This window comes from Anomaloglossus baeobatrachus, chromosome 3, assembly GCF_048569485.1.
Source record: "Anomaloglossus baeobatrachus isolate aAnoBae1 chromosome 3, aAnoBae1.hap1, whole genome shotgun sequence".
NCBI lineage: Eukaryota > Metazoa > Chordata > Amphibia > Anura > Aromobatidae > Anomaloglossus > Anomaloglossus baeobatrachus.
The window spans coordinates 562501089-562525446 of NC_134355.1; the positions used below are offsets into that span (position 1 = coordinate 562501089).

Here is a 24358-nt window from a genome sequence, read left to right on the forward strand (position 1 = left end):
AGCAAACAATATTTTCGGTTTGGACATGTAATCTGGTTGCAATAGGCAACTGTTTTTTATCCACTTTCCCCCATTGTTTTCCTGTAATGATTTGTAATGTAAATTAATTACATTAATCCCCCTAATTACTTGTTGTGAGTTTAGTCCTCTTGGGTCACTTTCTGCATTCACACATTGACCAGCAGCAGGGAACTCACTGGAAGCACACAGTTTATTCATGTTTATTGGCAGAGATATAGTGAATGGGAGTTGCATGGCCGGCCTCTGTTCAGTCCCTTTCGCCCTTCCTACTCCAGAAAAGAGCCCCTCTTGGTCTTTGCCTTCCTCCACCACCATAATCACCCAGCTAAGAATTCTTAAGGGTTAGTACAGTGATTCCTAAAAGTGCCGAGTCTGATTTTTAGAAAAGGCCAAGCGAGTATGCGTGTTCTCCTGCATATTCCTCACCTGCATGAGTGCATTATATGCCATCTTTATAATATACAAATGTGTGATACTTTACTACGGGGTGACAAGGAAGCGTGCATGTGTTTCCACTATATAAGTGTACCTGTGTTCATCTACTGCGTACCTCTTGCACTTTGCGGTATGTGTGGACTCCTGTATTACTAAGACCAGTGCACTCCACATTGAAAGGACGATCTGATAAAACGGACAAACCCTTCCAGTTATATGAACAATCAGAGTTGCTTTTCCCAGACGTGTCCATTGTATCATTTGCACCTTAGTGTCTGAGTTGGCTTGCTTGCTGTACGTTTACAAGTTCTAGTCCACTGTCAGCCCACAGCCGTCTCTTTAGACTACTCTGCCTTTTCTTGGAGTGCTGTCACTCCTCTGAGCAATTCGTTATTATAGTTATACATTATCAGGTGGGCAGAGTCCCACAGACCCCTGCTGTAACATCGGGCCACTTAGCTTGGTGTTCTCTAGTAAAGTATAACAGAACAGTCTTTTGGAGCCTTGATGATGGTGCCCTCATTTCCTGTGTGAATTTCCTTTGGAGAAGCGTCGGCGTAGGTATCGGAATGAGGATGGCTGAAGGGACTAAGGAAAGTCAATTTGCTTTGAAGTATTTTACTCTCCAAGTCCTGTCTCGCAGATTTGAAAGGTGTCCCCTCTTTGCCCGTTGGCACAGACTTCTAGCTCAGTTCTGAAGGCCTGTCTGTGTGAGGCTTGTGGCAACTCGGGGAGTGGATGGCCAAATGTTTCCATACATATGCGGTAGCCTCCTTCTGGCCGACGTGCTAGACATGGTGCAAAACGGTGTCCTTGAAGTATCTCACTTGGTACATAAGAAGTACGGCTCTGGCAAATTTCTCCCGAGCCTTCCTGAGTAGCAGATAGACATACAACAAGCTCCAAATGACCTGACAAAGATACAGTCTCACGTTGCGATAAAGCTGCCAGCGGGCTCCCAGGAGAGAGACTATGAGTGTACGTGAGCGGGAACGAGAAGAACGGGCACTCCACACTGCCGTTTTGATTGTCCAGTGAAAAGTCCACGTTGCTCTGCTGAATTTGACCATCGCCTCTTTCTTGGTAGAGAATCCCACTGACTCTGACCATGGTTAATGGACTTGGGCGGGTGTTGGCCACTTGGAACATCAGACATGGCTTTCCTTCTGGACTACCCACAACTGCCAGCTTTGAGAAGAGGATTGACGGAGTGCGATTCTTTGGTCTTGCAATTTTTGCCACAAAAACTCCTGTTGAATACAAAATCTTTAATCAGTGAAAACACGCATAAATAATATAGGTGTGATCTCCTCTACAGCCTCTTACAAAACACACTGCATTTGTCACTGTAATGTGGGAATATCTGACCTGTAATGAAGGCCTCCAACATGAGTCCAAGCAGCATTTGCACAGCAAGAAGAGCGATGGCACTTGGGCAATCTCCACTTGGAAACATAGTGCCGTATCCAATGGTGAGCTGCGTCTCCAGAGAGAATGAAAAGGCCGCAGTAAAGCTAGTGATATATTTCACACAGATGGTGTGGTTCTCTGGTGGGGCATCATGGTCCAGGGCCAGATCCCCATTCATTTCAGCCAGAAGATACCAAAAAACAGCAAAAAGGAGCCAATGTGCCAGAAAAGAAGCCGAAAAAGCCAACATCATCCAACGCCAGCGCATGTCAAGCAGCAACCCCCAAATGTCACGCAGGTATGCTAGTCCCTGCCCCTGGATCCCAGTGGATTTTATGGTGCTGTGTCCATCTTTAGCTACAAGTCGATGAGAACAAGAGTTGAGCAGGGTACATCTTGGGGACCTGCTGTGAGAATCCTCCTCTCGATCTGTCCTGACCTGCAGCACCACTAGAAAAAACAAGCAAACAATGCCACATCAATGAGTGCTCATGAGCATTACATACATTGTTAGGTGACGTTAATCAGTGTTAAATATTTCCCAGTAGTATTGCAAGTAATCGAAGTCAGCTTGTCCTCCATCACAGGGATGGGTTCTAGCTGGACTGAGCACCTATCATAGGCGTTATCCAAAATTAGGAAATTGTTATAAATCACTGCAAATCATATGCCGTACTACTGGCATCAGCGCTCAGTGAGGGGAGCCAGAATGCTAGAGGTATGTCACATGACTGCTCAATGATTGACTGCAGCGGTTGTAATTTTGGATGCATGTAACAAAGACTAGATGGACCCGAAGAGTGTCTTTCTATATGACATCGCTTTTGGAGATGATGGGTGAATTTTCTGCCTTTTATATATTGCTAGTTTTGTTTTAAAAAAATTCTAGATTTTGGATAACCGCTTTTACATAAGTGTATTCTTTAAATGTGTTTGGTGTGACAACTACATAGGTAATAAACTAATAGACCTGCAGATGGCATACTAAGGCAAAAGGTTTTCACTTATATTTACTGTCTGCAGGTTGGATGCATTAAAGGGGTTGTCCACTACTTGGATAACCCCTATTCATTCCTCTTGTTCGCCCCCATAAAAATAAAGAAGCCTATACTCCTCTCCGGTGCGGGCGCAGTTTCAGTGATGTCTGAACTCAGTCCCGGGACCCACATGAGATTGGTCGCAGGGCTCGTGTGACAACAATCAGTGTCCAGCGTCGGTCACCCCTGCCTTCGAACACTTGAGCTGGAAGTCACGTGGACCCGGGAATGCAACTTCAGATATCAGTGGAATTGCGGCCGCACCGCAGGTGAAGAAAACCAGCGCTGTTTGGTCGCGAGGAGCACGTGTCTGAATCTATGGGGGCCTACAGCCCTGTGCGGCGTGTGCACTGGGAGCGTTTCCAGAGCGGTCACATAACAGAATGTTTGCTAGATGCCTCATACCCCGCTACACAGAACAGCGGTGCACATATTGTTATACAGCGACTATTCATAATATTTCTTCTTATAAGTGCCCATGGAATCAATGGTGCTCTATACATAAATAAAAAATAATAATAATAAGTGAATTGGAGGATAAGGCCAGCTTGGTTATGTGGTCACAGGGGTCACCGTATATTATCCAGCTAGAGAATATCTTTCGAGGAGTTGTCAAAGATTGGGTATATTCAGGAAAACCATGCACAGCTGATGACATGATTTTAATTCAGCTATTCTTTTAACTATATATCTACTTCTGCTGAAGCTCTAAATAAAGGGAAAGAATGAGTTTTGCTAGGTCTGTTACAGCAGAACAGCGCTGCCCCCTGCCTTTACAGCATACGTCAGTATCTGCACAGCCCACTGCACACATCACAGTCCTCTGCTGATCAGGCTGAGACTGTGGCATACTCACTTTTCAGTAGGTCAGAAACCTGATGCACCGCGTGTCTCCCTGCTCACTGCGACGACCGCATCCAGAGTGGAGGAAGGTGATGAGTATCCTGCAGCTGGAGAGCGATGGCACCCGCTACCTGTGGTGTCCTCTGACCGACCTGAGTAATACGAACAGTGTCATAGACATGGAGATCTCAACAAGTTGTTACTTCTGAGGCCTAGCGTATGGCGTGCAGTGTTAACTCTCGCTTATCACGCTGTTCCCCTTTTTTGTCGCCACCTCCCACCCCCTCCATCTCAGGGCACCTGAGCTGACTCTGGCTCTATTCCCTGAAGGCAAGCAGGGGCCTGTGCCTGTATAACCCCGGTGTTCTGAGCTGTTGCCAGACTGAGCAGGGAGGGGGGAAAGAGTGTTTGTGTTATGATTTCACGCTCGGGGGTAAGCTGCTTTTAGACGCACACATCATGATGTTCATGTGACATGTCCCGCTGCGGGAAAATATCCCGGCTTTGTTCACTCTGGGATGCATTGGATGGCAGGTAGGATTCACCTAGACCTGACACTAACGTTCCCGTCTTTGCCATTCGCTCGGTGCTTGAAGCCCAGTCCTCCTCTTTTTGCCTGTGGCAACGGCATTCTTGTCACAGTGTGACGTTTGTTTGAACAGATCTGATGCTGTGTCACGCTGTGCAAGGAGAGAGCGGCTTGTAACATTCATGAATGCGAGCAAACCAGAAACTTCAGCTCCTGCGCGGATGCTGACATCTTAGTGTATAATGTACACATCCATTGTATTTTTCTTTTTTTTTTTTTTTTTTTGCTAGAAAGCTTTTTTTTTTTCTTTTTTTGCCTCTTTAATTGCTAGTAGTCTGTACTGAGTTAATACGGCTCCAAGTCTGTAAGCTGTGCTGTATGGCTAGAGCATTATTATTTCATTCAGTAGTTTGATGATTTAGGAATACAAATACCCAGGGGTTAATCTGAATATGGCCAGATATGTTACCCGGAGTATCCAGCCTCAATCACCGGGCCAGTACACAAGCTCAATTCACTGGAGGAAACATCACATGGTCAGCATGTGTCGGCGGTCCATGCTGGATGGGCGAGGGGCACAGGGGCGCTGATCACACACACTGGCACCACTGTTAGTGGCGCCTGCTTTGGGCCCTCCGTGGGATAACTTCTGCCACCAAGCCCGGTCAGACAGCTTCTCATATGATAGGAATTAGAGGAAACAGTAGTGTATGTATCGCTTGTCTATAGCGATTCTGAGCACATGGAGACGCGGCATGTGATGTCAGAGCACTTACCTGAAGAGATGAGTGTGCCGGGGAGGAGGATATCCAGAAGAGTTTCCTTTCGAAAAATGCGTTGGGTAAGAGTTCCTGCTCAGGTCAGTTACCTTATCCAGGTTATCATGCAAATCCTGTTTAATATAAATTCTTGGGGTTTCTGATGAAGTTCCAGTTTTCGGTGTAGTCGGGGAGTCTCGGAAGCTCCTTGTGTGTGCACCTGTGTCTTGGCTGACACCTTGGCAGTGGTTGCTGGTCTCCGTGACTTAGTTTTCCAGTCCAGTGACGCTCTCCTTCTCAGTCTATGGGGGGAGCTCGTGCTGGGTCTGGAGTCATAACCCACATTCCTGCAGTTATAAATCAGGAGGCTGGACGCTTTTGCAATGACATTTGATTGGTGGTTATGTTGTTAGGGTTAGGGTTATGCCATGATGGGAGTGGTGTGCCGCAGCTCTGCCCTCGGTGATTAGTTATGCACAGTAGGTGCTCTTTAGTTTCCATTAACGGTCTCATTACTGCCTACTTGGTAAATGTGTTAATGGAGCAATGATTGCAGATAACTTGAAACAAAGTGGGTTTTTTTCAGTTTTACACAAGTAATTAGGGGCAGGGTGTTTGCACAAGTAATTAGGGGCAGGGTGTTCTTCTTGGCAGCATTGTATAGAGATGCTTAGTGAATGAATTTCAGATCCGTACAGTGGAAATAGCTTTCACAAGGTTATATAGATGACTTTTTTTTTCTTTTAACCTAGTTTATGACAAGATTATGAAAGCTCAGTGAGATGCATGTGATCTATAGTATTATACAATGATGGGAAAGAGGGGGTCGTGACTCATTCATTACTCCATAGAGTTCATGGTTGAAAGCCAAAACATTCATTTGTTTTGCTGACTCCTTTTTTTCCCCCCTACTTTTTTTTGTTTTTTTTCTTAGTGAACAATGTGTACATTAGCGGTATAGCCCATAAGAACCGGGGGGCGGTCAGGAAAGGGGGCTAGCAAGTCTTCTGTGCATTTCACAGGGAGTGGGTGCTTGTTTTCCACTGGACTTTGCTCGCCTCTGTCTGGATAAGCCGATTGAAACAAACAGAGCCCTATTGTTCCTGGAGGAGCAAAGCCGTCTTCAGGCCTGCGGTGCTGAATATTAAAGTAATGACCCAAATCCCACTCCCCTCAGGGCTTCTGTTCTATCGTCCTGCCCAAAGTTTGGACCTCCTGCTGCTAGTGGCACGTCAGTGCATGCCCATACCAAACAGTGGAAGGAGAAGCTACGCAAGTATCTCAAACTTTGTCCCTGGATGCAGAATTTGTCAGCTCTTTAACCCTTGGAGTATTACTTTTTTTTTTCTTTTTCATAGTGCTAGTTCTCGCTCCTCATCTTGTCTTTTTTTTTTTTCTCTTTTTGTTCTTTATTCAATGGAAAAGTATCTGTCTGCAGATTTCAAAGTCCCTCCCTGTTGAGTGTATAATTCACAGTACCACATGATATCTCCTCCTGCCAAGTCTTCAGATCCCCACCCCCTATCCCAAAAACTTATCACTGTGCAATGGTCGAGGCTGCGAAGGAAGGATGCCGCTTATTTCTGTAACAGTATTTTTGTGTTTACATGGTGGTTAGTGCAAAACTCATGATTTTACGAGGCAGAAAAGTATAATTGGCGTAACAAAAGCATTATTTATCCCTTTTCCGTTCTTAGAAATAGTGATGACTTTTTTTTCTGCATTAATTAACATTAACTTCTACATATTATTTTCAGGGTTGACCTTGATTTCTCTTAACCTCATAACGACGGCCGTACGACTTAAAGCGGCGGCAAAACAGGGTACTTATTCTGTTCCGCCGCTTTAAAGCGGCGGACCGAAAAAACCCTGTAGCGCCCCCCAGCGACCGAAAATCTCGGGGGTTTCAGCTACCGGGGGTAGCTGAGACCCCCCAGATTATGAATCGGGGTGTTTTTTTTGGACCCCGATAATGTGATCGCCGGTATACACCGTATACCGACGGTCACATAAAAAAAAAAGAAATGGCCTGTAAAACTGATTTCTTTTTCATCTGACATGATCAAACATGTCAGATGAGAAAGAAATCTAAACCCCTAGTGCCTCCAAAGCCCCCGGTACTGGAGAGTCACCCCCCCACCCCCCCTCCGGAGCAGTCAAAATGGCGCCGAAGCGCACAGAAAACTGGCGCCGGCTCTGCATTAATTTCCCTCCGATCTGAAATGATCAAACATTTCAGATCGGAGGGAAATGTCCTCCCCCTGACCTCTCCTCCGGTCCACCGGAGCCCTCTGGTCACCGGAGCCCCCTCCGGTTCTCCAGAGCTGCCTCCCCCCTCCGGAGCGTGGAACATGGCGGCGCGCAGCGCACAGTAGCGCGCGGCCGCATTCATCCTGCTCTTTCTGCCGCATGGGACACGTCACATGCGGCAGAAAGTTGTCCCCAGGTCCCGCTAGGTCTCCCGCCGTCCCCCCGCGTCCGCCCCCGGTCTTACGTTACCTGGCAGGTGATCCGTCCCGCGATCACGCCGCCTCCTTATTGAATGCTTGCGGCGCATGCGCAGACAGCGGCTGTCAGCTGGATCCCTGCAAGCAGGGACGCTGACGTCGCTGCTGCACAGGCTGCTCCACTGTGGACCGGGGGAGAGTGAGTGCAGTATTCTGCAGCCACACTCTTCACATGGAGAGACTGCTGTTCCAGAAAATGGGGGGTACGTTCTGTGAGCGTGCCCCTCATATTCTGGAATGAGGTTACTGCAGGTCACTCTGCCCTAAGTTGGACCGGGGCAGTGTGAGTGCAGTATTCTCAGATTACTGCACCCACACTGCTCATGGAGAGCTTGCTCTTCCAGAAAATGGGGGATACGTTCCCTGAACGTGCCCCCCATATTCTAGAAGGTCCAGAGTCAGCGTGGGACCTCCAAAATAGATTACAGCGACCGGAATTTCTTTATTTTCAATAAATTGGTGAAAGAGGAATGTTTCGGGGAGTGTTTTTTCAAATAAATTTTTTTTTGTCTATTTTTTTCTATTACTAACTGGGTTAGTGATGTCGGGTATCTGTTCAGATGCCGTGACAGCACTAACCCCAGGGCTTGATGCCAGGTGACATTACAGCTGGTATCAACCCCATATATTACTCCGTCTGCCACCGCACCAGGGCGCGGGATGAGCTGGGGCGAAGCGCCAGGATTGGCGCATCTAATGGATGCGCCACTTCTGGGGCGGCTGCGGCCTGCTATTTTTAGGCTGGGAAGAGTCCAATAACCATGGCTCTTCCCACCCTGAGAATACCAGACCCCAGCTGTCCGCTTCACCTTGGCTGGTGATCTAATTTGGGGGGGGGACCCCACGGGTTTTTTTTTTTTTTTAAAAAACACCTGGGGAGCCCTCCAAATTGATCACCAGACAAGGTGAAGCTGTCAGCTGTGGTTTGCAGGCTACAGCTGTCTGCTTTACCCTAGCTGGCTATCAAAAATAGGGGGGACCCCACGTCGTTTATTTTAATTATTAATTTTTTGGGGGGCTAAATACAAGGCTAGGCACCCTTTAGTGCCACATGAAAGGCACTAAAGGGCGCCAGCTTAGAATATGCAGGGCGTGGGACGTTATATATGTTTGACATCTATCCATTCATCCATTGTAGCATTTTAGGCTGTGCGCCCACAATCGGGATTTGCAGCGTTTTGGGCGCAGAGTGTTTTCCCTGTGTCCATAACGCTGCATTGTGCAGTAGAAGCACAGTGGAAGGATTTTTAGAAATCCCATGCCCAATGTGCTTGCCCAATGTGCTTCTTTTCTCCGCAGCATACACTGACCTGTGGTTCAGCTTCCCGAGCCTCAGCATGTCAATTTATGCTGCGGAGACAAGAGTGTTCTCTGCAGGTAGCATAGAGCTCCACAGCGGCCTGAACCCAAATCGTGGGCATGGGCAGCTGCGTTCTCCCGTGGACAACACTCACATCTCTGCAGGAGGCTGACACTGTGTACTAGACGCCGTGTCGCTGGATCATGGCCACATAGCCTAAAAGTGAGACATTTGTTGCTACAGCAACATTTTTGTGAAGTACCTGTGGATTCAAAATGCTTACTATACTCCTGAATAAAATCCAGTTTCCAAAATGGGGTCACTTGTGGGGGGTTTCTGCTGTATAGGTACCCAAGGGGCCCTGCAAATGTGACATGGTGCCCGCAATGTATTTCAACTTTTCCAGAATTCAAATGGTGCTCCTTCCATTCCAAGCCCTCCCATTTATCCAAACAGAGGTTTTTGGCCACATGTGGGGTAACCCTGTGCTCATAAGACATTGGATAACAACCTGTTGGGTCCACGGTTTGTTGTTGTCTCTTGAAAAAGTAAGAAATTTGATGCTGAAGCAACATTTTTGTGAAAAAAATGAAAATTTTCAATATGGCAACCTAAGCTTATCAAATTCTGTGAAGTACTCGTGGATTCAAACTGTTCACTATAGACCTAGATAAAAGCCTTGAGGTGTCTTGTTTCCAGAATGGAGTCACTTGTGGGGGACAGCCACTGTTTAGGCACCTCAGGGGCTCTCCAAATGCAACCTGGCGTCCGCTATTGATTTCAGCCAATTTTGCAGTCAAATGGGGCTCCTTCCCTTCCGAGCCCTGCCATGCGCCCAAACAGTTGATTTCCACCACATATAAGGTATCGCCAAACTCAGGAGAAATTGCACAATAAATGTTATGCTGAATTTTTTCCTTTTACTCTTGTAAAAAAAAAAGCTACCTGGTTGAAATAACAATTTTGTGGTAAAATTTTTTTTTTTTTTTTTTTTCATGGCTCAACGTTATAAAATTCTGTGAAGCACCTGGGGGTTCAGGGTACTCACCAAACATCTAGATAAATTCCTTGAGGGGCCTAGTTTCCAAAATGGGGTCACTTGTGCGGGGTTTCTGCTGTTTAGGTACCTTAGGGGTCCTCCAAATGTGACATGGTGCCCGCAATCTTTTTCAGCCAAATTTCCTTTCCAAAATTAAAATATTGCTCCTTTCGTTCCAAGCCCTCCCATTTGTCCAAACAGAGGTTTCTGACCACATGTGGGGTATCAGCGCGCTCATAAGAAAGTGGGGAACAAGTTTTGGGGTCCATTTTGTTGTGTTATTTCTTCTAAAAGTGAATAAATTTGGGTTAGAGCAACATTTTTAGGTAAAATTTAATTTTTGCTTTTTTTCATTCCACATTGCTTTTGTTCATGTGAAGCACCTGAAGGGTTAATAAACTTCTTGAATGTGGTTTTGAGTACTTTGGGGGGTGCAGTTTTTAGAATGGTGTCACTTTTCGGTATTTTCTGTCATCTAGGCCTATTGAAGTCACGTCAAATGTGATGTGGTCCCTAAAAAAATGGTTTTGTAAATTTTGATGTAAAAATGAGAAATCGCTGCTAAACTTTGAACCCCTCTAACTTCCTAACAAAAAAAAAATTTGTTTCCAAAATTGTGCTGATGTAAAGTAGACATGTGGGAAATGTTATTTATTAACTATTTTGTGTCACAGAAATCTCTGGTTTAACGGTATAAAAATTCAAAAGTTGAAAATTGCTAAATTTTCAAAATTTTTGCCAATATTCAATTTTTTTTATAAATAAATGCAAAAAATATTGTCCTAAATTTGGTACTAACATGAAGTCCAATATGTGACGAAAAAACAATCTCAGAATCACCGGGATCCGTTGAAGCGTTCCAGAGTTATAACCTCATGAAGTGACACTGGTCAGAATTGCAAAATTTGGTCTGGTCATTAAGGTGAAAATTAGCTTCGTCACTAAGGGATTAAAGATAACAACTTTATTGATCCTATCCTCTTCTGGTACTGGTGATTTTAGGTATACCCCAAATTTGTTAAAGGTGACTTAAAAGGCTAACCATCAAATGGGTATGGGGGCCTCATGTGTGTCCTCTAACAGAGGATGTAATGACCCTTTCGTTAGGCTGCTGTCTTGGTGGTCTGGCAGTCTCTTTCCAGGCTTTCCCAATTGGAAACCTATCGATCTGGTAGAGTGTTCATGTGTATGAGGTAGTCGGGAGAGATGGTGGTCGGTCAAATAAATCTTTTGACTGTCGAGGTGTCGGAGTAGCTTTTTATTATTGATATTTCACTTTGCTGTGTTGCTCCGTAAACCTATTCAAAGACGTGTCATCCTTTATACACCGTAAACGGGTTATTCTCATGTTAAAAGCTAAAAAGAGAATGGAAAATAGGGATAAGTTAATCAAAATACTTATTAGCAGCCTCAGAGCATACATAGGCCAGCAGCATGATGATGGTGCTGTCCTAAATTGTCAATAAAGTCAGGAGTCTTTGCCCCCAGCAGTCAGGTAGTCAGAAGGCAGCGGAGAGTGTGTGCCTGGAACCTCTTGGGATAATCCCTGTAAAGTCAGCCAACCATTCTAATTTATATGGGGCCTCCAGACCCCGCAACAGATTAAGTCAGGGGAGACGGGGAGGTGTCAGAGCAGTCCATGGAGAAGACTTTCACACTTGACCAAACCAAGCATGTGTGTTCATGGGGTAGGCAGGTGAGAAAAGTGAAAAGGAACCTGCTATATTTTGTGCTCTGTTGCTGTCATCCGTCACACAGACATTTTTAATAGTGAGTGTTTTTTTTTTGTTTGTGCTACATACATTGTTTTTCTCTGGCACCTTAAGCATTAACAACATTTATATATAATATATATATGTATATATATATATATATATATATATTAATAATTGTATGTATAATATATTCAGTAGAAACCAAAAGTTTGGACACACCTTCTCATCTCTAGAACAACTATTAAGAGGAGACTTTGTGCAGCAGGCCTTCATGGTAAAATAGCTGCTAGGAAACCTCTGCTAAGGACAGGCAACAAGCAGAAGAGACTTGTTTGGGATAAAGAACACAAGGAATGACATTAGACCAGTGGAAATCTGTGCTTCGGTCTGATGAGTCCAAATTTGAGATCTTTAGATCCAACCACCGTGTCTTTGTAGAAAAGGTGAACGGATGGACTCTACATGGCTGGTTCCCACAGTGAAGCATGGAGGAGGAGGTGTGATGGTGTGGGGGTGCTTTGCTGGTGACACTGTTGGGGATTAATTCAAAATTGAAGGCATACAGAACCAGCATGGCTACCACAGCATCTTGCAGCGGCATGCTATTCCATCCGGTTTGCGTTTAGTTGGACCATCATTTATTTTTTAACAGGACAATGACCCCAAACACACCTCCAGGCTGTGTAAGGGCTATTTGCCTAAGGAGAGTGATGGGGTGCTACACCAGATGACCTGGTCTCCAGTCACCAGACCTGAACCCAAATGAGATGGTTTGGGGTCAGCTGGACCGCAGAGAGTGAAGGCAAAAGACCAACAAGTGCGAAGCATCTCTGGGAACTCCTTCAAGACTGTTGGAAAACCATTTCCAGTGAAAACCTCTTGAAGCTCATCAAGAGAATGCCAAGAGTGTGCAAGCAGTAATCAAAGCAAAAGGTGGCTACACTAGAATATAAGGCATATTTTCAGTTGTTTCACCCTTTTTTAAGTATTTAATTCCACATGTTTTCATTCATAGTTTTGATGTCTTCGGTGTGAATCTACAATTTTTAGAGTCATGAAAATAAAGAAAACTCTTTGAGAAGGTGTGTCCAAACTTTTGGTCTTTACACTATATATATATATATATATATATATATATATATATATATATGTGTGTGTGTGTTTTCCTGTCTGCAGTGCTGAATTTTTAGTAAAGTTTTTATTATTTATATAAAGTTGCAAACAATGTCATCTGTAATGAATGAGATTTTACAGATTGTATCGGCATGCTACAGACTTTTTCCATATGGAATGATTGACATGCATCGCAACTTTTCAAATCACTATCATGTCGGTCTGTGTTGAGGATCTTCTCTGCAGATTTTGTCTTTCATCGTGGCAGTAATTTTTTAAGAGGACCCCCCCCCCCTGAAGTGGACAGTTTTTCCTCCTGTTTTATTCCTGCTAACTCCCTGAATAGAATATTCATTTTTCTTTTAATTCTGCCTATGGTTCCAAAGATGATGGCCTTCTTATCTAGGGCTAATTTGTATGGCCTTCTCCAAGGGACCGGTGGTCACAGGGTTATAATGCTGCCTAAAGCCACGTCCCCAGAGAGTCCGGGGCGAGACGCCTGCTTGTAACGACCATAAAAATTGGCACCAAATAAAAAGACTTAGATCTCTGGCACTGTGTGTAAGATTCAACCCCTTAGTGACCAGGCCAAATTTTTCCAATCTGACGTGTCACTTTGTGGTAATAACTGCAATGTCTCAACATATTCAGTGGGTTTTTTTTTCGATTTTTAGATCAGAAATTTGATATATTTCTAAAAATGTGTATTTTCATACTTTGATTATTCCTTTAATCCAGATAGTCAAACCATATAAAAAAGTTAATAAATAACATTTCCCTCATGTCTGCTTTACATCAGCACCATCGGTAACATGTTCTTTTATTTTCTTAGGATGTTAGAAGCTTTAATATCATAGCAGTCTTTTTTTATTTTTTTCAAGAAAATTTACAAAACTTATTTTTTTTTAGGGACCTTTTCAGTTTTGAAGTGACTTTGGGGGACCTATAAATTGGAAAATCCCCAAAAGTTACCGTATACCATTTTAAGCACCGCACCCCTCATCATACTCAAAACTGCTGTTTATTAACCCTTAAGCTGAATTTCAGGAATTAATGCAAAGCAGCATGACTGGAAAGAAAAATGGCTAGATTAAATATCCCCATCCACAGTCTTTTTACTTCAATGGGACTGATCTGCAATACCAAACAGTTTTGGACAAGATCTGGTTCTGGTAGAAAGCAACTACGGTATATCTTACTTTTGAAACCCCTTTAAATGTTATTTCTCGTCATATTTATTTTTTGCTACTGCGGTTAATGTAAATTTGGTTTGCCACACTGGTTTGTTGCAGTTCTACATCATGGTATTAAATTGCATTATTTTTGTAATAACAGCTACAAAATGGATTTAAAAGATCCTTAAGGGAATCTGCCAATGAGTGAACCACAAAAAAACACCAAACAAATAGAAAACTTATATACCATATATACTATCTGTTTCTGCATTCATTAATTCACACAATTGTATTTTATAGCTTAGTTTGATACAAAGCACGTAAATATCCTCTGCCGATCTAGGTTGTTTCCCAGCGTATACCAGCCTTTTTAGCTTGTTTGGTAACTCACTGTGTGTATGACATGAGCCATGTAAGAAAATCGGATAATAAATGATGAATAATTGTAAAGACAGAAAGAAAGCAGCTCTGTAGTCAGTGGCTCCTTAAGTGCTTAGTCCCGCCCAGAGCACTTAACGTCTCATTTACATGTGCATTAAATGCCAATTAAGGAATGCAGCAACAGATAAAAGATATAAAGGTGTCAATGGATTTATAATTCCGTGATCTGCATGTCTATATATGTGGTTTGGGGTGCTTTGACCTTACTGATTGATTCCCTTTAATCGTTTCCCGGTTGTTTAATTCAGTAATCCATACTAATCTCATGACTGTCTGTCCCAATAATTTTGGTCTTTTCAAAGATCTATAAAAAAAAATGATTACTTCTGTCCTTTTGACACAAATAACTAAAATAGATGGATCATGGGCTTTGTGTTATGGTATTTAACTCCTACCTGTCTGGGCTTAGTAATGAAATCTACTGTTCCCAGCTAGGCAAAGCCGGTTCGGTTATTCAGTATTTTTCTCGTGTGCCTTGTTATAGGCCAAGCAATGAACAGGTGAGTAGGTCTGCCATAAACAATGTCCAGACTGAGTTCCTGACCCTGTGTTCTCCCCTCCTGCCGACCACTTCACACAGCTACCGACACACTTCTAGTCTTTTCTTTTTTTCTTTTTTTTTCTTCCATAAACAGCACTTTTGGCTCTTGCTCAAAAATACCCCACTAATGAGTGCTGGGTGCAATCCAGAGATTTTACTCCTGTTCTTACCGGATCTTTGAAGCTTTGGTCAGAAAGTAGGCTAAAAGTAAGAATGAATGGTGGAATATTGGCCGCAATGTTGAGGAGTGGTAAGACTGGGTAGTACTTTGGAAAAAGAAACATTTCTAGAGCTTATTTATTTTCAGTAAGTTTCCTTTTACGAGAAAGACTTAACCTCATTTTACTGTAAAATTTAGTTTACAAGCCTTAATTAAAAGGGATAGTCAGCAAACAGGTTTTTGCTAGATTATTGCCCATTGTAAATTGGTTAAAGGGAACCTGTCACGCTGTACATGCAGCCACATCTGTGAGCGGCATGGTATACAAGAGAGTCATGTAGAGGCTTATTGGAAAAGATCCAGTATAACTTTTATTTGTCTTTATGCATAGGAGTCCAGTGGGCGGTGCTATTCAGTGACCACTATCTGCACTCAGTTATACAGAAAACTGTCAGTCACTGTTGGGCTGCTTTCTTGACTTGTATAGCAATTTGATTATCTCCTCCTCTAACATCCTGCCTGCAGAATAAACACCATCTTCACGGCATGGCTTCTCAATGTCAAGCAGAAGCTGCTAAAACAAACAAGATTTTAGGGTGTATAAAAAGAGAAATTACCGTTTTTTTCGAACTATAAGACGCACCCTTGTTTTAGAGGAGGAAAAAATAGAAAAAAAAATAAAATTAAAGTAAAAGAATGTGGTCATGACACACTTATTTTACTGCTGACAGTGTTATTGAGGTAATAATATCCCCAAATTCTGTCCTCATATCCCCCATTCTAGGTACCTTCCAGGTATATATGGCCCCAATCGTGGAATATGTATGCTCCCCATCATTATATGTGTGATCCTCCAATCTGGTGTGTGTGTGTGTGTGTACATATAGAGTTATATACTGTGTGTGTACATAGTCATATACTGTGTGTGTATATAGTCATATACTGTGTGTGTGTATATGTGTGTATGTATGTATATACATATGTATATATATATATATATATATATATATATAATGAGTCATATACTGTGTGTGTATATAGTTATATTGTGTGTGTGTGTATGTATGTATATATAATGTGTGTGTATATATATATATATATGTATATATATGTGTATATATGTATATATGTATGTATGTATATATGATGCAACCCCATCCAGGTGTACAGTAATGCCTTTATACTATATTATTTATTGCCTTACTTGTACTGATGTGCTCATCACCATGCTTCAGTTTGATCCTGGCATTACAAACAAAGTCTCCCATACCTCAAGGACCTGCAGTGATGTAATGAAGAGGCGGGGCACTGTGCTGTTCTGGCCCACCCCTCTTCATTACATCATTGCAGGTCCTGCTGTTACAAGAGACTTCGTTTCTAGAGCAGAGGCAGGAACAAAGTGAAAGTAATTTGAGCCCTCAGCACAGAGACTGCGGCTGTGCTGTGGAGGTATGCCCAGCCGCTGCAGGAAGCCGGCGTCTGGAGCTCCCACGTGTGACCGCTGTTTACATTAAACAAGTATTCATTAGCTACCCCTCACCCCCGCTGACTGCAGAGAGAGGTGAGCGGGGAGCAGCTAATGAATATTCGTTTACTTTAAGCAGCGGGCACACGTGGTTTCTCCAGCTGCTGGCTTCCTGCAGCAGCGACCCTCCCTGCCTCCTGTGATCCCACTCCACAGCGCTGACTCCCCACAGCTCCCTACCCCGCAGCTTCAGACCATAAGACGCACCCCACACTTTCCTCCCAAATTTGGAGGAAAAAAAGTGCGTCTTATGGTCCGAAAAATACGGTAGATCCCGTGATCCCAACGTATTGTTACCTCTCTATAAATCACTTGTAAGGCCACATCTGGAATATGGGATCCAGTTTTGGGCTCCACATTTTATAAAGGACATTCAGAAGTTAGAGTCAGTTCAAAGGCGGCTAGCTAGACTACTACAAGGAATGGAAGGCCTCCCATATGATGACAGGTTGGGAAAGTTAGATATGTTTAGCTTAGAAAAAAGACGTCTCAGAGGAGATCTCATTTATATGTATAAATACATGTGTGGTCAATATAAAGGACTGGCACATGACTTATTCCTTCCAAAGAAAATACTAAGAGCCAGGGGGCACTCACTGCGAGTGGAAGAAAAGCGATTCCGACAGCTAAATAGGAAAGAGCTCTTTACAGTTAGAGCAGTCAGACTGTGGAATGCCCTACCACAAGAGGTAGTAATGGCAGACACTATAACAGCTTTCAAAAAAGGGCTGGATGATTTCCTCACTACACACAACATTGTTGGTTATAAATGACTTAGTGACAAAATGTAGAATTGGTGGAGGAAGGTTGAACTAGATGGACCTAGGTCTTTTTTCAACCTGAGTAGTTATGTAACTATGTATGTTTCCTTTGAGTAATTACATCAAATCAAAATGATCTTCTATTGTCATTGATGTGAGGTGTTAACTTCAACGACGTTTCACCTGCACTAATTTCAAGCATAAGAGGAATCGATGGGACATCCAATAATTGTCCCATCAACAACTACTTTAAATGGAACCTGTCACCAGATTTGCAGACTATAAGCTGTGGCCACCACCATTGAGCTGTTATATTCAGCATTCCAGGATACTGTATATAAGAGCCCAGGCCGCTCTGTAGAGCGTAAAAATCACTTTTATACTACTCACCTAGCGGGCGGTCCGATCCAATGGGTGTTGCGGCTCTCCGGTCCAGCGCCGCCTCTCTGCGGCGATTGCCGTCCTCCTTCTACCCAGCTGATTATGGCTGACTTGTCCTGCACAGGCACACTTTGATCTGTCCTGCTGAGGGCAGATCAAAGTATTGTAGTGCGCATGCGCAGACTATCTTTAACCTTTCCTCGCACCTGCGCATTAAAGTACTTTGATCTGCCCTAAGCAGCGCAGATCAGAGTGCCTGCACAGAATATTGTATATAAGAGCCCAGGTCATGCTGTAGCATGCTGGATAGAGTGGATGGCTTAGGACACTTCATCAATAATCGGCTGCTTAGGAGGAGGACGCAGAGAGGAGGCGCCACACCGGAGAGAAGCGACGCGTACTGGACCACTGCTAGGTGAGTATTATAAAAATGATTTTTACATTATACACAGCGTCCTGGGATCTTGTATACAGTATTCTGGAATGCTGTATATAAGGGCTCACTGGTGGTGGCCGCAGCTTATAGGCGCAAAATCTGGTGACAGGTCCCTTGAAGTGGTTGTTGCATTAAAATATATATTTTACTCCTATCAACGGGATAGTTGATTAATGTGTCATTTTTTTGGGGTCTGTCAGCTGGGACCCCTATGAATCTTGTGAACTGGGTGCGAAAAGTATCCTGTGTGAATGGAGCATTAATGAGCTTGTTCGCTGATGTGCAGCCAAAACTCACTCTTTCAATTGACTAAGTGAGCAATCACTTTTTTTTTTTTTTTATTGATTATATAAAGAGACTCACATAGGATAATGTGTCCATGGGATTTCCTGGAAAAATTTGAAATCCCAAATACAGCAAAAACAGACATGTGAGTGAAGCGCCTGAGTTGGGTGAAATCTTTTGACAAAAAAAAAAATAAAAATTGGTTTCTTGGCAAATCATCTTTCATCACGGATTAGGCGTCATTGTATTTTTTTTGCTTTCGACCACGATGAATGAGTTCTTTCGTTTGGTGTTTGTTTTACTTACAAGCATTGTGAAATTAGGTTTTCTCTAAATTGCACTGAATGGATTGACAGATTGATGCACACGAGCAGCAGTAATGAGCATCTTTACGATCTGTAATGTCATCAGAATTTCAGAGTCTTTAGATGTTACTGGAAACCAAGCAGCAGGTGACGTGTCCGGGGACATGCAGGTCCACACAAGTAAATGCTTTGTCTATTCTGATCTGTCCTGTTAACAAGTATTGGTCCTTAGCCATATCATAGACTCCTTATGAATTTTGCGGCATGCATGCCCATTTTTCACTGTCGAAAAAAATCATCATGCATGTCTGTTTTTTGCACTAAAATCTGTGTGGCAAGTCCACAACAATTATTTACATGTGCGCTTACATAGCTGTGCGTCTCTAAGAAAGTTAAGGTCAATAAACACTGTTTTACATGTTTTTAAAAGTTGTCAGCTTTAGGTATGAAATCAGCCATTTTTAATTATTTTAACCTCCTGAAATCAAATCTGACAATGACATTTTTTAGTTAGCTCCTGTTTCTATGATAGTCGTTTTCCTTTTACTGCTACATATACCGTAATTTTCGGACTATAAGACGCACTTTTTTTCTCCCCACATGTTGGGAGAAAGTGGGGGGTGCGTCTCTTATAGTCTGACTGTAGGGCTGCGGGGAATGAGGGTGCTGCGGTGGAGCGGGTCATCGGGGGCACGAGCAGGCTGCAGCAGTGCCTGCCGTGACCACGTGGGCCCGCTCATTGCATATGCACGCCCATCTCTCAGCGCTGAAGACGGTGCTGACAGGTGGGTGGGATGATGGGCTGGGGGTGCGCACTTACTAAGCAGCCGGCTGCATGATCACCCCTTGCAACTACAGCCTGGAGTGATCATGTGCGGCTGTATTCACTTCTCCCCTCGCATCATCATCAGCGCAGGGTGCAGTGGATCAGTACACTTGACTCACCGTTCCCCTGCAGCACCGCAATCTCTTCCTGTCTTTGCTGGCCGGCTTGAAAAAGGTGAGTATAAACGTTTTTTTTTGTGTGCCACAGGATGCAGGACATATAGCAGGATGGGGGGTATATGAGCAGGATGGGGGGTATATGAGCAGGATGGGGGGTATATGAGCAGGATGGGGGGTATATGAGCAGGATGGGGGGTATATGAGCAGGATGGGGGGTATATGAGCAGGATGGGGGGTATATGAGCAGGATGATGGCGTATATACCAGGATGGGAGCACATACCAGGATAGGGTTATATAGCAGGATAGGAGCACATACCAGGATGGGAGTATATAGCAGGATGTGGCCATATGCCAGGATGGGGTTTATAAAAGGATGCGGCCATATACCAGGATGGGGGTATATAGCAGGATGCGGCCATATGCCAGGATGGGGTATATAGCATGATGCGGCCATATACCAGGATGGGAGCATATACCAGGATGGCAGTATGTAGCAAGATAGGGCTATACCAGGATGAGGGGCATATATATATATATATATATATATATATATATATATATATATATATATATATATATATATATATATATTAAATGGCAGGAGGATCATTACCAGGATGGGGTACCTTAGTAGAGAATTTGAGGACATTACCCCCATAATAGTGTCAGCAGCAGATCCTCACCCCATAAGTGTGTCATGACCACATTTTTTGCTTAAAATTTTATTTTCCTATTTTCCTTCTCTAAAACCAGGGTGCGTCTTATGGTCCGAAAAATACAGTAATCTATATATATAATTGCCTTATTCTGTCTGTCTATCTGTCTGTCTGTCTGTCTGTCTGTCTGTCTGTCTGTCTGTCTGTCTGTCTGTCTGTCTGTCTGTCTGTCATGCTCCAAAATTGTGTCCTTACGGTGACACAAAGCTGATTGGCCGCTGGACTCGCCATGGCCCCGCCCCCCCACACGGATTGGCCGCTCGCCCAGGCTGCGCCCCCACACGGATTGGCCAGCCGCTCGCCCAGGCTCCGCCCCCCCCACAGATTGGCCTCTCGCCCCGGCACCCTGCAGGCATTGGCAATTCGGCCACGCCACACCCCGCCCCCCTCACGCAATGCACGCTAGCTCTGGCCCCGCCCCCTCCCTCCCCCCGCGCATTCCCCGAACTGACACGGCTGTCACGGTGGTGAGTACTGAACTCCCCCCCCCCCCCCCCCCCCCCCCTCGCATTCCCCGAACTGACACTGCTGTCACGGAGGTGAGTACTGTACTCCCCAACACCCCCCCCGGCCCCCGCTCGCACGGGAGTGGTGTGGATGCGTTGGTAACCATGCTCGCATGGTTACAAGCGGATCAAGGTCCTGCTGCCGCGGAAGATCCACACGCACACACATAACAGCACACACACAAACATACACACACATCAGATCACACTCACTCTCACACACACCTCACACACACCTCACACACACCTCACATCGCATCCACACACTCACAGCATCCGGCGATATCGTGTCGGCAGAGGAGCACGGCGTGCTGGAGGAGGCTGGGAGCAGAGAGGCTGATCTTGGGGAAGGCTGGGAGGGGGAGGCTGATGCTGGGGGAGACTGGGAGGGGAAGGCTGATGCTGAAGGAGGCTGGGAGGGGGAGGCTGGGAGGAAGGAGGCTGGGAGGAGAGAGGCTGATCCTGGGGAAGGCTGGGAAGGGGAGGCTGATGCTGAGGGAGGCTGGAAGGAGAGAGGCTGATGCTGGGGGAGGCTGGAAGGAGAGAGGCTGAGGCTGGGAGGAGAGAGGCTGATGCTGGGGAAGGCTGATGCTGAGGGAGGCTGGGAGGGGAAAGCTGATGCTGGGGAAGGCTGGGAGGACGGAGGCTGGGAGGAGAGAGGCTGATCCTGGGGAAGGCTGGGAGAGGGAGGCTGATGCTGGAGGAGGCTGGAAGGAGAGAGGCTGATGCTGGCGGAGGCTGATGCTGGGGGAGGCTGGAATGGAGAGAGGCTTATGCTGGTGGAGGCTGATGCTTGGGGAGGCTGGGAGAGGGAGGCTGATGCTGAGGGAGGCTGGGAGGAGGGAGGCTGGGAGAGGTAGGCTGAGAGAAGAGAGGCTGATGCTGGGGGAGGCTGATGCTGGGGGAGGCTGGGAGAGGGAGGCTGATGCTGGGGGAGGGTGGGAGGAGGGAGGCTGGGAGGAGAGAGGCTGATGCTGGGGAAGGCTGGGAGGAGAGAGGCTGATGCTGGGGACAGAGAGGAGAGACTGATGCTGGGAGGAGAGAGGCTGATGCTAGGATGAGAGAGGCTGATGCTGGGAGGAGAGAGGCTGATGCTGGGAGGAGAGAGGCTGATGCTGGGGGCAGAGAAGCTGATGCTGGGGGCAGAGAAGCTGATGCTGGGGGCAGAGAAGCTGATGCTGGGGGCAGAGAGGCTGATGCTGGTGCAGCATGGGGGATGGAGCACGATGGGGGGGTGCGCAGCATCGGGGATGGAGCATGATGGGGGGCTGCACAGCATCGGGGATGGAGCACGATGGGGAGTGCGGAGTATGGCGGATGGAGCACGTTTGGGAGTGCGCAGCATGGCGGATGGAGCACGTTTGGGAGTGCGCAGCATGGCAGATGGAGCACGTTTGGGAGTGCGCAGCATGGGAGATGGAGCACGATGGGGGGTGCGCAGCATAGGGGATGGAGCACTATGGGGAGTACGCTGCATGGGGGATGGAGCACGATGGGGAGTGCGCTGCATGGGGGATGGAGCACGTTTGGGAGTGCGCACCTCCCCCCAACACACACACACACACACACACACACACACACACACACACTGCACAACACACCACACACCACACACACTGGGAACCACAAACAACTGCCCTACACAGACACCCACACACACAGACAACGCTGCACACACACAACACCCAACACACAAATATACGCACATACCGCACAACACGCACATTGCACAAAACATACCTCCCCCCAAAACACACAACACACACACAAACCGCGCAACACACACACACAACGCTACAGACACACAGCGCTCCACAAACAACGCAACACACATACAACACCGCTCTCACCCCCCGTCACACCCAGACAACACCCAGAACATGTACAGCCCCTACACAAACACTTGGTAACTACACACAACAACATCTATATATATATATATATATATATATATATATATATATATATATATATATCAAAGATCATACATGAACTACACAATACGTAAATTCTAGAATACCCGATGCGTAGAATCGGGCCACCTTCTAGTTAATGCATAAAAGCTTTAGCACTTTGAAACATTATTTTTGCAAATATAAAGATGCAGAATATTTTGGTATTCCAATTTTCTGATATTTGGTGGAAACTCAATAACAATTCAAATAACTAAAACCTGTCTAAACACTATTGCAAATTATAAACCGTTACAGCAATTGCACTACAAAATGTGCTCTTGATTCAGTGACAACTTTATTGCTTGTTTCTTATATTCTTCCATCGGATCATCTCTTAGGCTCCTTTCATATTGCGTTTTGCCTTACGTCCACAGGTCCCGTCGGGGCATCTGTTCGAACCGCCCCTCCCTGACCCCGCAAAGCGTGTTACGGACGCATGTGCCGGCAGGGCCATTCACTGTAATAGAGCACACTGCGTTGGCTTGTGCTCTGTTTTGTGCCATTTTTGCACATTTACGTTTTCTGCAGATGGACACCCGAACGTACTCGACTACGTTCAGGTGTCCGTCTGCAGAAAACGTAAATGTGCAAAAATGGCACAAAACAGAGCACACGCTAACGCAGTATGCCCCATTCCATTGAATGGCCCTGCCGGCGCATGCGTCCGAAACACGCGTTGCAGAGTGGGGGAGGGGTGGTTCGGACGGATGCTCTAACTGGACCTGTGGACGTAGGGAAAAACGCAATCTGAAAGGAGTCTTACAATTGTCCAACAGTAATCTGCAAGCATTGATGGATTCCATTTTCCTTGATATCTGTTCTCCGTAGCAGCAATATCTTGGTGAAATCTCATTGTGTCTTCACCAGAGCCTCTGATGATGAGGTTGGACTTGTCTTACTATAGACACCAGGTACTACTCCAGTACAGCTCCTGGTTGTCGCACTCCACCAAGGGGGCTAGTTGGTGCATGGTAAGACGGGAGAAAAGATACACTGCCACTGGCAAAGGACTGGGAGGAACAACCTCTGATACTTGCCCTCAGCAACCCTGAGCTCCCTGACGTCTGTAGACTTTTTTTCACACCATGCAGCAATCATGTTCCTGTTCCTGTCTTTCCCTGGACACAACCCTGTCTAGTGCGCAGGGCAGCCCATATACTAGTTTCACTCTAGGTTAAAGACAGAGAAAATAAGACTGACAATTGTAAAAAAAAAAAAAAAAAACAAAAAAAAACCCCCCACAATCATACAAAGCACACCAAACTACAGGAAGAGAGTAAACTGGAACCATTGAGGCACAGTGAGAAGGGATTAAAGGAAAAACGCCACACAATTCCACGCTGCAATCTCCAGCTACATCTCTAAAACGGACCTCTTAGTCGAGAGTTCACAAGTCCACTCCAGAGGCTAGGTATAGCTAAGCTATCACTGGCAAACTCCTGAGATGGGAGGAGAGTTTTTATAGCAAAGGTGAGTGGGAGAATCAGAACAGCTGAGAAGTCTTTTTCATCCTAAGT

General features: G+C 45.2%; 2 protein-coding genes across 4 annotated transcripts in view; one reads left to right on the plus strand and one right to left on the minus strand.

The window, feature by feature from the left end:
- GIGYF2 (GRB10 interacting GYF protein 2) overlaps window positions 1–24358 on the plus strand; it is a 308508-nt gene that overhangs the window by 74611 nt on the left and 209539 nt on the right. The window lies entirely within an intron of this gene.
- On the minus strand, window positions 206–5348 carry KCNJ13 (potassium inwardly rectifying channel subfamily J member 13). Its single transcript, XM_075340889.1, has 4 exons — window positions 5052–5348; window positions 3760–3898; window positions 1825–2316; window positions 206–1706 (listed from the first exon to the last, which is right to left on the minus strand). Coding segments are annotated over exons 2-4 (1125 nt in total). The 5' UTR covers window positions 3761–3898; window positions 5052–5348; the 3' UTR covers window positions 206–1074.

Coding starts and splice junctions, on each gene's coding strand:
- KCNJ13 (XM_075340889.1), bottom strand. Junction 1,707..1,824: donor GTTGGAGGCCTTCATTACAG/GTCAGATATTCC, acceptor TGTATTCAACAG/GAGTTTTTGTGGCAAAAATT.